Consider the following 15299-nt stretch of genomic DNA (forward strand, 5'->3'; position numbering starts at 1 on the left):
TATTTTTTAAAAAATACGGATTTGGCTACCAAAAGGTGAACAACTTTGAGCCAAAGTGGTTCGTTAGATCTTCCTGGTTCTGGCAAGATTGGCCTAAGGAAAGCAAAATGCAGCCTTCTTCCTTCCACTCAGTTGTTCTATGGGGCCATGCCGGCAGGAGGAGGTGCTAGATGTTTGGTGGCATATCCAGTGTTTATATGCTCACGACACTGGCCATATCTTGTCCCAATTGACCTTCCTGGCCTCATGGAGATGTGGGATGAGGGAAGAACCAAAAAACTAATAATGTGGTTAAATTGTTTTTCTTGCTGCTGGGTTGGCTTTTCTTTTTGACTCGTTTCTATCCCTTTGTTTTCCTTTCATCCCTCTCCAGGACTGGTAGTGAATTACAATGAGGTGGTGAGTATTGAAAGCTTAAGGTTATTTTTAGGTCATTTCTTCTTAAACTTGTTGCTAGTTCACATCCCCCTAATTTCCTGTAGAAGACTCAAAGGTCACTCAGGAAAGTCAGGAATGATTCTCCACATCCATGTGGTTTTTAAAACTTTGTCCCTTCAACCATGGAGTTCGTTTTGCATTCGAGTGCCCAGCTGGATGCTCAGCTACAGATAAGGTCTCTTAATGCTTGTAGGAGATGTAGAAATTAAGCTGTCTCAAAAAAGGGATACTTGATAACAGGATGAACAGCACAGGCTGAGTGCAGTGGCTCATGCCTATGATCTCAGCATTTCGGGAGGCTAAGACAAGAAGATCACTTGAGGTCAGGAGTTGGAGACCAGCCTAGGCAACATAGTGAGACCCCATCTCTACAAAAAAATGTAAAAATTAGCCAGGCTTGATGGCATGTGCCTGTAGTTCTAGCTACTCGGGAGGCCGAGGCAGCTTGAGCTCAGGAGTATTAAGCTGCAGCTAGCTATGATCGCACCACTGCACTCCAACCTGGGTGACAGAGTGAGACCCAGTCTCTAAAATGTGTGTGTGTGTGTGTGTATGAGCAGCATAGTCTTTTCATATCCTGCTTGGGAACTGAGCAGCCTAGGTATAGTCAGTGCTTCCAGGCACTGCTCTTTTTGGTTTTGTTTTCCATCAAAAACACTTTGATTTGGTGGCTATTTCTGTACTTACCTAGCACTCAATTTTCTCATTAGCCCAGCAAGTAGAACAACAGTACTCTCAAATGTACAGAAAGTGGAACTTGCAGATATTTGGTCCCTATGACTTTTGGTGGAACATGATGTAAAGATACAAAATGTGAGTTATCAGAGTATTTTCCCTTGGTTTAATGCCTTAAAAACAAGGCAGCAGAGAATTTCTATATTTTCAGTTAATGGCTTTTCCTGTTGAAGATTTGTTAATATCTCTTATTTAGGTTAAACTTCAGCTATCCTTTGTGTATTAAGACAACCAAATAAATGCAGTCAATATGCAGAAAGTGCCTTCTATGGAACTTGGAGACAAAGCAAACAGCAATCCTTCTTTCTACAGGCATGGTTTCCTTATGTGGGGTTCCTACCCATTACTTTCTTGCCAAGAGAAGTGGTGCTGAGTGACTTCATAGGCAGGGGTGATCATTCTGATGCCACATGTGCCCACTGTTGTGTCTTTCAGGCCAAGAATCTACCCCCAGGCAAGAGAGATACATGAATTGACTCAGTATGATAGATTCAACTGAGAAGAATTTAAGTGATTATGGTCTTGTAGATTTTTGCTCTTCTGAGTATAACCTCATCCTGAAAGAGAATCAGCAGTTAGTAGTGACAACTGAAGGTAGAAGGCACACAAAAAAGAAGCAGGTGGCAGTGGCCCTGAGACATCAGCACCCATGAGTGAATGCAATTGACCGAAAAGTTAAGACTATTAGGGCAATAGCGAGAGGGAATTGGTTAGGAAGGGTAGAAGTGACATGGCCATGTGTGTGCTAAGAGGATCATGAAATAACTCAGAGGAGAGAATTATACTGGGCCTGTCTCTTTTTTTTTTTTTTTTTTTTTTTTAAGAGACAGAATCTCACTCATCTTTCAGACTGGAGTGAAGTGTCTCGATTATAGCTCACCGTGGCTTCCAACTCCTGCCTCAGCCTCCCAAGTAGCTGGGACTACGGGCATGCACCACCAAGCCTATTTTTTTGTTGTTTTCCTTTTTTTTGTTTGTTTGTTTTGTTTTGTTTGTTTTTTGTTTGTTGATTTGTTTGTTTTGAGAGATGAGGGTCTCTGTGTTGCCCAAGCTGGTATCAAACTCCTGGCCTGAAGAGATCCTCTCACTTTGGCCTCCCAAAATCTTGGAATTACAGGCAAGAGACACTGTGTGACCGTAACTAGATCTCTTTATCTCCTCGTTTGGCTATGTTATAGCCTCTTAAAGTCACAGTTGTATTGTGTTTCTTATTCTTCAAGCCTGGTCTGTCTTGGTTTCCAGTCAGTCCTAAACTCATCTTTAAGATTTTTATCTTCTTAATTTTCAATAAATTCTCAATTTCTAGTTGAAATATGAATGCTTTTTATTTTTATAAACAAAAGAGGCTGAACATGACAGATCTTATTGTGTTGGGAGTAGCTCAATAGAGAATAGGTTAAATTAGTTCTTAAAGCATTTTGGAAAACTACAACTATCTGTACTCAGCATATGTCCCTACTGCAGGCACAACTATATCTATTCCCTTGGCAACCCCACTGTTACCTGACAAGCTATACTACTTGTGAACACAGGATAATGATACACAGTGCTAGTTATAAAATGCTTTATTGATAATAGCAATTTACCAGCAGAGGGATTACAGAGCACAAGGGATCTCACAAAGGCCCAAAGTTATTTTATGGTCCTAGAAACAGCCTTGAGGAGCGTCAGCATGACAGGACCTTTTGCATCAGCCAAACATCCTGCTGTCCCAGTAAAGCAGAGTATGCTCAGTACCTGGCATCAAGAGAAGAGAGTGCATGGAGAATTGCAGGGTGATTCAATGGCATCCAAAGGTGGCCCTTCTTCATTATTGCTGAAAGATTTACTGATCAGGAGTTATGGTTGCAATATTCAGGAATTTCAGGGAGATGTAGTATATTATTGCAACCATAACGTGTGTGTGTGTGCGCGCGCGTGTGTGTGTATATATATTCATTCCAGAAATATGGCAGTAAACAGAACCAATGAAATGTTTTGTGCTGTGTGCAGATTCCCATGACTAAAATACAATTAAAGAAGAATATTTTAGAATTTATCATTCTCTAAACTTTGAAGGATATGATCTTTGTTACTTCCTTCTTTGATGGACATTGTAGCAGTGAAACTTGGTACAATAAAATGAATATAATATATAATGTTAAGGGGAATATATATATTATATTCACATATATATATATATATATATATATATGTTCCGGATGTATAAGAATCTACATGTGGGCCGGGCGCGGTGGCTCAAGCCTGTAATCCCAGCACTTTGGGAGGCCGAGACGGGTGGATCACGAGGTCAGGAGATCGAGTCCATCCTGGCTAACACGGTGAAACCCCGTCTCTAGTAAAAAATACAAAAAAATAGCCGGGCGAGGTGGTGGGCGCCTGTAGTCCCAGCTACTCGGGAGGCTGAGGCAGGAGAATGGCGTAAACCCGGAAGGCGGAGCTTGCAGTGAGCTGAGATCCGGCCACTGCACTCCAGCCCGGGCGACAGAGCGAGACTCCGTCTCAAAAAAAAAAAAAAAAAAAGAATCTACATGTGGTGTTGTCCTTTAATGCCAGTTATCACTCAAGGAAGCACAGCTGAAATAAGAACTGGAAGATCCAACACAAAGACATGAAATGAAAGGAGGGAACAGCCTAATATCAATATGGGTCTGCCCGTCAAGAAATGTGCAGAATCAGTTGGGCATGGTGGCTCACACCTGTAATCCCAGCACTTTGGGAGGCCGAGGCAGGTGGATCATTTGAGGTCAGGAGTTTGAGACCACCCTGGCCAACATGGCAAAACCCCCGTCTCTACTAAAAATACAAAAATTAGCCGGGCATGGTGGCACATGCCTGTAATCCCAGCTACTCCAGAGGCTGAGACAGGACAATCACTTGAACCCGGGAAACAGAGGTTGCAGTGAGCCGATATTGCACCACTGCACTCCAGCCTAGGTGACAAAGCGAGACTCCAAAAAAAAAAAGGAAAGAAATGTGCATAATCCATAGATCTAAGCAAGGTAGAGGGTTTAAGCCAGGCTTGCGGGAAGAGTGCAGATAACGTGCCAAATACAAAAGAGTATCACAATGAGGAAGAAATTGACCTAACAGAAAGCCTTTTATGTGCCTTCCCTTGGGAACTGGAGTCAGTACCTAACTTCTTAGGTTATAACAACTCAGGACTGGAGGATTGAGGCAGAACCACATGGAAGCACCAGGCCTTGACTTCTGGCTTGCTGGCATGCATCCGTCCTGCATGCGAACCAGCCCTTTTATTACAATAAATTTTGTATTTGGGTAAGTTACAGTTTTCTTTTATGTATGACAAATGGGGTTTGTTGTTCCTTCAGAGAAATATGGGTGGGAAAGATTCAAAACTGATTTGAATACCAGTGTAGTTGAACATAATGGGACATCAGACCATCTTCCCAGAATCTTAACAAATGGCTTTGACTATGACTATTTAAAAAAATGACGATGATTTTTCACTGGCTGATTTGGTTTGAATGAGTAAATTATTTTTATTTCATTGCATTAACTGCCAGAACATTGAATGAGCCAATAACTCCCTGGTGTTGCTGAGCTGCAAAGAACTATTATTTGGAATTGAATTTTTATTGATTTTCTTGTGCTACAATGACTTTTCTAACATAGTAGAATGAAAGGAAAATGAGAAAAAGGCCAAATAGGGCATGGGGTGAGGAAGGGGAGGCTGCTGCTTCCCAAGGCCTAGCCCCAGATGTACTACTTATTGGCAGGTACTGCTGACTCTGGATGATCCTGTTGCTGGTTATATGATTTACAGGTTAACCAAGTACCTGGCTTCGTCACCTCTCCCTCCTCTTCGCTTCTGCTGTCTGATTCCAGGCATTGTGGGCCTTGTTGGCATTCTGCTATGGAACTAAACAGGGTGATGGGGTGAAGAAGGAACAGAACTAGACAGAGTGTTGCTCCAAATTGATCTGTGTTGGTGATTGTTCATACCATTCAAACACACACACACACAATGTGTGTGTAAAGATGACACTGAATGCGTGTGTTATTTTAGCATCATTGCAGTGCCTATTGCGCATATCCGTTCATGGTTTTGCTTTCCCTAGTCATCTTAACAGACAGAGACTTCGTTGTATATTAGTTCAGAGTCATCATTCAGATGAGTTGAAGTGGGAAATCATATTTGCTCATTCATTCATTCATTCATTCATTCATTCATTCACTCAACAGATATGTATTAAGTCACTATCTACCAGCTGCCAAAAATATGGCAATAAACAGAACCAATGAAAAGTTTTGCCCTCATGTGCAGATTCCCATGACTAAAATAAAATTAGAGAAGGGTATTTCAGAATTTGCAATTCTGAAAAGTTTGAAGGATATGATCTTCCTTGCTTCCTTCTTTGATAGACATCGTAGGAGTGAAACTTGGTACAATAAAATGAAACAAGATGTACTTCTCTCCTGGCTTCTGATACAGTTTGGTCTAGTACAGAGATGCTTGACAACTCAGAAGAAAGGGATCTTTTTTTGGACGTGATTTTTGGTGGCTATGAAAGTAATCCATATTCATTACAGAAATTTTGGAAAATGCAGAAACAGATAAAGGAGATAATTAATATACCAAATTTCATCCAGTGGAAAACCTTCAAAATGTTTAGTAATTTCTTTTTAGGGTTTTTCCTATAACTATAATAATATAGATATACTAATCCCATACCAGTTGCTATTTTCAGATGGTAAGGTTTTGTATTTTTAAACCACATTTAAAAATCTATCTTTATGCGTATGTATGCAGTTTGGTTCAGTTCCCTTATACAGAACAATGTGACAATGACTGCTTTTCTTCTTCCCATAGACCATGTGCACACGATTATGAGTGAGATCAGAGGGTGGAAATCTATTTATGCTCCACCCTCTCAATATACATGAATAGAAGATAAGTCTAATAAAAGAGTGTCCTCATGTGATATGAAAACTTAGGGAAGAGAGGTAGCTAGGCAAGTATTTTGCAGAGACTTGCAAGAAAAAAGTGAGAGAGCATATGTATATATGTTTAAAAGGAAAGGGATATGGTGGTTACGCTTTAAGCCAGTACAAGTTGGATTGAGACTATAAATGGCGTCTGGTGTGTGTTTTTAGGCCTGTGAGATTCTCTGCCTCAGTTTAGATATAACTCTCCGAGAAACTTTTCTGCAATCACTAGATTTAGGTGGGCCCCACGGTGCTACATTTACAGGATACTTCCCACTTCTCCGTCTCATCACTCAGACGTATACCTCTTAATTACTTCTTTAATAGTTAGTCACCGTGCTAGAGCATATGCTCTGGGAAGGCCAAGGCAGTCTGGCATGTTCAGTCAGGTATCCCACTGCCCGGCACAGTGTCCAGCCCACGGTCAACAGTGGGAGTGAGTGGAAAAGGCTATTGCACTTCTACACAACACCTAAAGGCAAATTAAGAAGGATTACCTACCAGCTGGGTGCAGTGGCTCACGACTGTAATCCCAGCACTTTGGGAAGCCGAGGCAGGTGGCTCACTTGAGGTCAGGAGTTCAAGACCAGCATGGCCAACAAGGCAAAACCCCATCTGTACTAAAAATACAAAAAATTTATCCGGACGTGGTGACACACGCCTGTAATCCCAGCTACTCAGGAGGTTGAGGCAGGGGAATCGCTTTGAATCTGGGAGGCAGAGGTTGTAGTGAGCTGAGATTGCGCCATTGCACTCCAGTCTAGGCAACAAGAGTGAGACTCTGTCTCAAAGAAAAAAAAAAAAAAGAAGAAGGATTAACCAACAAAACAGGTGTTTAATGCAGGTATACTTACTTTTATTTGGAAGTAGATGTATTTAACAATAATACAGTTACTACATTTGGGAGAGAATGATTTTTATTACAAACATGCATATGATAGAGATCATGTACTCCACTCTATTTTATTTAGCACTTAATCTGAATATTTACCTATAATCTTAAATATTTTGAGCTTATGATTTTTAATGGTTGCATAATGTTCCATTGTATGAATGCACCAAAAAATTAACCAACCCTATATTATTATTTAGGCTATTAGCAAGTGTTCATTATAAATAATTATTTGAGCAATACCACTATGCATCCATTTTTCTGTGGAGCTCTCTAGTCATTTTTTAGAAAACTTTAGAAGTGGAATTATTGAATCATATGAACGAATTCTTTTTAATAACAACTGTATCGAGATATAATCCACATACCATGCAATTTACCTATTTAAAGTGTACAATTCTGTAGTTTTTAGTATACTCATAGAGTTGTGTAACCATCACCAGGGTCAATTGTAGAGTATTTCCATCACACCATAAAAACCCACCAAAACTATTTCTCTTTGCTGCCTTTCCCCATACTCCTTGCTCAACTCCAGCGCTAGGTAACCACTCATCTATTTTTTGCCTCTATGGATTTACCTCTTTTGTGTGTTTCACATAAATGAATCATACAATATATGGCCTTTTGTGAATGGCTCTTTCACCTAGCATAGCATTTTTAAGATTCATCCATGTTGTAACGTGCATCAATACTTCTTTCCTTTTTATTGATAAAAAGAATGCCATACTGTTCATATAGGAACTTTTGAAGTAACTTTGGCACACGTTACAGCTCACTCTTCATGTATGCCCATTTTCACTAGTAGCAATGTTTAATATTATTATTTCTTATATGCTTGCTAACCTTGGGCATTATTCCTTACACAAAACTCAGCCTCTTGGGAGAGGAAGGGGAGATATAGTGATGGTTTCAAAATTGACATTTCTTTAATAATTAGTGATTTGGTCTTTTTAGATATTTTTGTTAGCCACTTGTATCTCTTCTTGTGTAAATTTTGTTTCATGTCACTTTGCCATTTTATTTGAAGGTATTGTTTTTATTTTGTTTCATAAGAGCTCTTATATGTTAAGGTTGTTAACCCTCTGCCCTTGATGTTGCTTATAATGTTTTAGATTTAAAAATTTTTCAATTTTGGCAAAACACTATCTACCAATCAATCCCTTAAGGGGTCTTTAATTTCAAGTCTGGAAAAGCCTTCGTCTTCCTAAGATCAGAGAACTATTTTATTTTATTACTGCTATAGTTTCCTGTAAAAATATTTCTTATTAATTTGGGTTTTATTTTGGTAATAAAAGACATCAATCTAATTTTATTTTTTTCTCCAAAAGGGCAATTAGTCATCTTAATACCTTTGCCCAATTAATTTATGTATCACTTTTATCATATACTCTATTATTCTTTTTATTTGAGTGTCTCTGAAAAATTCTCTGGTTTATAGTTAGTTTGTCTGATTTATGACAAAGCTACCCCATTTTAATCATCAAGGCTTTAAAATAGGATCCAGTAACATACATGACCTCTATGAAGCAACCAGTGCTCTTAAATGGACTTTACATATATTAGCATTTAGTTTTAACAAAATGTATGTGAATTATTATCCTCATATCACCAATGAGGAAGCTGAGGCAGAGAGATTGAGGACTTACTCAGTCAAGGTGCGAGTAAGCGGTGGTCCCAAAATTCAAACAAAAAAACAGGCTCCAGCCCCCACCTTCCTCACCAGTGACCTCTCCTGCCTGGTAGGGTCCTGAGATCTATGATCCAGCAGTTTTAAGTTCATACCATTAGTTATGCATATTTATGATACATTATGCATCTTTCTTCCCTGATCCTTGGATATTTATGTGACTATTTTAGTTATATTATAAAAAGTATTTAGGTTTAAAACTTTTAAGTGTTTTTATTGCCCATTGCCAAGTTTTTAAAAACCATAACTTCTAAATACTGAAATTATTGCATTGTTTTTCATTGGTTAGTTTATTTTACAAGGTAATGTTTTCAGCAATAGTATGTGGCTGCTTACAGTCTCATGGTCTTATCATGTCTGATACTACATTGTTGTTAGGTTACTCATGAATACTAACTTGTTTGCAAATAACAAATTAGCACCAATGCATTTTCAAAAAAAAAAAAAAAGCAAAAATAAAGAATTTGATTAAGTATACTCTGATACACAAACTATATAGGAAATAAATTCCATATTCTTGTTCCATTATTCTTTTTGCTTGTTTTCTGCAAAAACTTGTAAATTTATTTTTGCATGTTATTAATTTTGTTAAAATTAACAGTTTCAACTAAGATTTATCTAGCGTTGTTTCTTTTTAAAGCTAGTTTGCCTCGTATCCAATGAGCCATTTTGCAAACTCAAGTCCCTTTTTAGCTTAGAACTAATTATTATTATTATCATTAAATTGATTTTTGTTTCTTTTTTTTCAGCTTGTTGTGTCCTTTTGAAATTCCTGTTATATGTAATGTTGTATTCCTCTTTCTCCACTTTGTCATTCATTTCATCCTTCTTCTGACAATCTCATTGTCACTTTATCACTTTCCCCTTACCTCATTTACTCACCAGGTATTTATTAAGAACCTGACCTGTGTCAGATATTACAATAGGTACTAGTGATAGAGGAGTGAAAGTCTAGGACATAGAGCCTGCTTTCATAGTACCAATGATGGAGCAAGGAAAACATGTAGAACAAGTCACCATAAGCACCCTAGTAGAGGACATTCTTTACACTGTTACCAACACAGCAGTCTTACATGTCTATACCAACTGGTCTATCTATAAATTGAGTAGAAGGATATGGAGCTCCTTTGCCAAGCCCAGGCTCCCTGTAATGTTCCTGCGGTTTCCCCTTTGCCTACTTAGTCCTTCAATTTCATTATATTAATATTTTCTGTTAAACCAACTGGTATACTTGCTGTTTTTCTGATGCATCCTGACTGATACTGCCTGTCTTCTGGTTCAGTTTTCTACAATATTCAATATGCTATTTACTGCCTCCATATTTATTTATATATTTCTAAATCAGCAGTTATGTGTTTTCTTTTTTCATAGTGGCGGTTTCTTGATCTCAGATGTTATCCTATTTATAACTCTCTACTCTAGATTCTCAGTTGCTGTTTCCTTTTGACTTTAAAGAACTAAAATTAGAAATTATCTAAAAATATGCCTCTTGCTTCATGTCTTTTTGGAGGAAGAAATCTATTTTCAGTTCTATGGTTTGTTTCCTTATCTTGTAGTATAATTCTTGTTACATGGCTAAGGATGTTTTCCCTACTATTAGAAATTGGATCGGTTCCTGTCTGTTTCTTTCAAGCCTTGGAGCTCATATAGGCGATTAAAATGTTCAGATTGCCTATTCAGAAACAAATTAGACTGGGTGCCCTATGGTGAGAATCACAACTATACCTCTGTGTCTAAAGAGTTTATTTCCATCATGTCTACTATATTTAGTAGCTGACTGGAATTTGTTGGTAAGTTTACCCTCCTTAGGATTCAAAAGTTTGCCCTCCTTAGTAGTCAGTGTCCTGGCATCAGTATCAGATACAAGCCAGAACTAGGACTCCGTGATACTTGTGTTTCTCACTTGGTGTAATGATGTCTGATCATTACAGCTCCCTAACAGGTCAACGGGCTGTTACCACTGTTGGATCCAGATATATATAGTGCCCCAGTTTTTCCCTGACCCCCAGTCATTGCCTTTAATCTTTGTTCTTTTTATGTACACCTTTGGGAGGGAAATATGCGTCTTGCTAGGACTCTTCCAGTCATTTCAAATGTCATTTGGAAAGAGCAGCAGGTTGGATTGACCTTTTCTTCTACCTAATCTTACCTACGAGAGATCTATTAAAAGTTCCTCGAAGTTTCTAGTAATACCCTTTCCTAGGTCCCACTGTCAATACAGTTTACACACATACATACATACATATACACACACACACACACATATAAATATATAAATTATATAAACGTGTGTAAATATGTATATATGTATTTACTTACCTATTTTACTGAGAGGCTGGAATAGGGAGAAAAAAATGACATTTCTCCAGTTGTTTTTCACCTGATAATGTAGTTAATGTAGTAGTGTGTAGATAGCCATAAACTAAGTATTTTTTACCTTTTCTATTTCTGTTGATCAAAGAAAGGACACAAAAGTAGAATGTAAATAGAAATTTGCACTATTGGTTTTCTATACTTTATCTGGCTGAAAACAGATTAATTGGTGGTATCAAAATTGGGATGATCATTTAGCAGCACTGAACAAAGCTTCCTTTAGAAAACAAAGCAATGAAGGAAAAGGAAAATTAAAAAAAAAAAAAAAAAAAAAAAAACCCATAGCAAACAAACCAAACAAAAGCCAGACACAGTGGCTCATGCCTGTAATCCAAGCACTTTGGGAGGTCAAGGTTGGAGGTTCACTTGAGCCCAGGCATTTGAGACCAGACTGGGCAACAGAGCAAGAAGTGACACTCTGCCCATTTCTACAGAAAATGTTTTAAAATTTAGCCCTGTGTGATGTCACACACCTGTAGCCCTAGCTACTTGGGAAGCTGAGGTGGGAGGATAGCTTGAGCCTGAGAATGTTGAGGTTGCAGTGAGCCATGTTTACACCATTGCACTCCAACCTAGGGAATGGAGTGAGACCTTATCTCCGAAACAAAACAAAAACAGCTCCTTCATCAGCAAACTGACATCTCATATGTTAAATTCACTCTCGCTCTATGATAGACTAATTTTGATATAGTTCTGATAAATAACCAATTCATATGGAGGAGGGATTTTTGACCCAAAGATCCCTTGTGAGACAGCAGAGGAGAATTGTGTGGGAAACGTGAGATTTTTCATTCTGGGTTTATTCACAGTACCTTCACAGTTTTGTTGTCAGATATGTGACCTTCATCATACTTGGAGTCAGAAGTCCTGAATCAAACGGGCTGTGGCAATTTATGGTTACCGGATAAAGGGAAGCTGGCTTTAAAACTCAGGGGACAGCAGAGAAATGAGAGAATGGATCTTGTCACCCACCTGCAGTTCGAGTTGTTTTAAGATCTTTTGCCTTATATATACTCATGAAGACCTCCGAATATGTAGCACTGCTACTAACAAAAGACATTGGTTGCCTCTGGGAGGGAAAGCATTAAGAGTAAAATTCAGAGGAAAGTGAATACATGGCTTGCTGTGCTTGTTATTCATTGAGTGTTTTTGACTTGCTAAAAGCAAGTTTAATGTATTTATACAATTTATAAAGATGTAACTGATTCTGGAGCTCTCCTCTTTACAGGGAACATATTTCATGTTATTGTAAGCACTGAAGAAAATTAAATCAATAAATTCACAGCCCGTAATTTGAGACACTCAATTTGAAGAAAAATGCATTGTCAGGGAGGGAGGGCAAAATCTTTTACACTGTGGAAGACTTGTAAACAACCTGTCTTTACCCTACTATCCTGTGCTTTCAAGTGGCAGCAGGAATTACCCTCCTGCTGCAAGATTATCAAAGAGTTGTCATGACACCTCCAGAGAAGTAAAGGCCAACTCCCTACCTTTTTTTAATGAAGCGTGTGCTCAAGTGGAAAGCAATGCAAATGAAACTCTTCTGCACTGTCCATCTATGTCCTTTTCCCTGAGAAGGCTTTGCTGGTTAGCACTCAGCCTGGGTGTCAGGAAGCTTAGTGCATTGTTCCCCATCACTGGCACTGATGCTCTCTGTGACCACTGGCAAGCCAATTAACCTCTGCAGGTGTCATCCTTCCATGTGTAAAAGGTTAATAGTACAGCTTGTTTGCAAAGTGCCTGGAGCCTTCCATGAAGGGCACTACCCAAATATCCAGCATTGCTGTTTGACTGGAGGGCGTTGTGTTTTATAATTACATGTTTGGTTGGATAGGTTATAGATTTTGTTGTGGTTGAATGTTGCCCCTTCTCCCTGGTTACAAATAAAAAGACTAATAGGTAATCTCACTCTATTAGCATCTTCTAGAGCCCCCTAGAGGGTTAAGGGAATGGCAGAGGTTACAGATTAATAATGCATTCTTCAGTTGATAGAAAAAAATCACGTGCATCTCAACTGCATAATAGCTGTGGATGGCAATTTATTAGACCAAGTGTTTCATCAGATGCTCAGCAGATAATGCTGGCAAATACTCATGAAACAATGGGGTGTTCTGTGTTTTGTTTTTTTTTTTCTACTTTCCTAGTTATTTATTTCATCCTTCACATCAATATAAGACACCAGAAACTGTTTTGTCCAGGTTATTTCACATGCATTTATGAATATTTGGAAAAATGATTCTCTTGTTCTAGAATTCCTGGAACAAGTGACTTATCTGTGTGTGTGTGTGTCTAGGTTGTGACATTAAGCTCACTTTTTTTGTACTTGAACCAAATTTGAATAACACTAGACTTGGAGCAAAGTGTCACCTATCTCATGCTTCTTTGCAGATTTACGGAAAAACTTTGAACAAGACCCACAAGGAAGGGAGGTTCCCATTGAAGGCATGATTGTGCTGCACTGCCGCCCACCAGAGGGAGTCCCTGCTGCCGAGGTAAGACAGGATCCTGGGACCAGTCACCGGGAGGAACCAGGCCTGTTCCCAAGAGGGAGGGCAGAGTCCTGCATGGCTGGAAGGGAAGTCAAGGAGCCCATGTCTGGGATTCTTGTTGCCTGGGCTCAATTGCTAAAGATAATGAAGAAATTCTCTAGGAAATAAGCTAGAAAGGAACTTGTCTCCCATCTACTTCTGTGTTCGCACAAGGCCCTTGGTAGGCAGCCTGGGTAGGATTTGATCTGTCTTCTTGGTTCTGGGGACCTTGAATCATAAAGATGTCATTCTTTTTGTCCTCTGTCAAGATCTTCTGATATGCATCTTGGCTTATGGAGCAAATCTGAGCTGTTAACAGGCAAACACGCATGAAAAAGCCCATAGGAAATGTCAGAAGACCCAGTCCCAGTGTCACTGGTGTTTGTTCATCCTTCACTTTTTTGTGGAACAAGCATTCATTTATTCAGTGTTTGTTATGTTTTCTGCACTGTGCAGGCCTTAGGGATATAAAACATCATGAAGTCACTGGCCTCTGATATGTTATCCTTCCTTCACAGCGAGGTGCCTAGAATCCAGAGTCACACTGTTTTCTGCTTCTTGAATGTTTTCTAGAAGTTCTACCTTACTATTCAAATATAATTGTCCCTGGTAATGCACTCTGGTCATAGGAAAGGCTTTCTGAATCTTTTATTCACAATGAGATGGCCCCTGATAGACTCGTAATATAGTTATTATTGGAGGAAAAACACTAAGAAGTATAAGACATGCTTAATATAATGAAAACTTTATAAACATAGGCCCATGAACCCCAAAAATCTGAGAGAGGTCTCAGTTAACTTAGAAAGTTTATTTTGCCAAGGTTGAGGACGTGCGCCCGTGACACAGCCTCAGGAGGTCCTGACGACATGTGTGCAATCAGAGCACAGTTTCATTTTATACATTTTAGGGAGCTGTGAGACGTCAATCAACATATGTAAGATGAACATTGGTTCAGGTCCCAGAAAAGCTGGACAACTGGTAGCAAAGGTGGGATAACTCCCCTGGAAGCAGGGATGGGGCTTCCAGGTCACAGGCAGATAAGGGACAAATGGTTACATTCTTTTGAGTTTCTGATTAGCCTCTCAAAGGAGGCAATCAGATATGCATTTATCTCAGTGAGCAGAGGGGTGACTTTGAATTGAATGGGAGGCAGGTTTGCCCTAAGCAGTTCCCAGCTTGACTTTTCCCTTTAGCTTAGTGATTTGGGGGCCCCAAGATTTATTTTCCTTTCACAGGGCTGAGTTCAGCAGCACATGGTCCAGGTTTGACTCTTCTATGGGAAGCTAGGAAACGGTGTTTGGAGCTATTGTTTATTCATTGAGAAGCAGATATACGAAGAAAAAGAAAAAACCAGGAGCCTTTGCCTCATATTTTAGTAAAATTGGGAGTTTGTAATTGGAAGGGCAAAAAAGGAGATAAAATAAAGGGGAATGAAAAAACACACATACTTGCATATTTAGAAAGTGTGCTAGGTGGACACTATTCAGGGCTCAAATGGCTCACAGAAATGAAGTAAACGGACTTGAAAATTAAACTGAACACTCCATGCATGATGTAAAATGATTAGAAAGGAAAATGCTTATTTAAAAATTTTATCAAATATAGAACAAAAAAGATATTGATCTCCTTTTGCTGCCCTATTGTTTTCTAGGAACAGCACACCCTCCTTTCCTGAGCAGGGCATTAAGTATCAGGC

At 39.0% G+C, this 15299-nt stretch overlaps 1 protein-coding gene across 7 annotated transcripts in view; it reads left to right on the top strand.

Annotated features, from left to right (window-relative positions):
• Positions 1 to 15299, top strand: part of UNC5D (unc-5 netrin receptor D) — a 567925-nt gene that overhangs the window by 351441 nt on the left and 201185 nt on the right. For all 7 annotated transcript variants that reach the window (XM_007962156.3, XM_007962159.3, XM_007962158.3 and 4 more), the window contains exon 4: positions 13464 to 13567. In XM_007962156.3, coding sequence (XP_007960347.1) covers positions 13464 to 13567 — 104 coding nt within the window. The remainder of the gene's footprint in view (positions 1 to 13463; positions 13568 to 15299) is intronic.

This window comes from Chlorocebus sabaeus, chromosome 8 (genome assembly GCF_047675955.1).
Source record: "Chlorocebus sabaeus isolate Y175 chromosome 8, mChlSab1.0.hap1, whole genome shotgun sequence".
Lineage (NCBI taxonomy): Eukaryota > Metazoa > Chordata > Mammalia > Primates > Cercopithecidae > Chlorocebus > Chlorocebus sabaeus.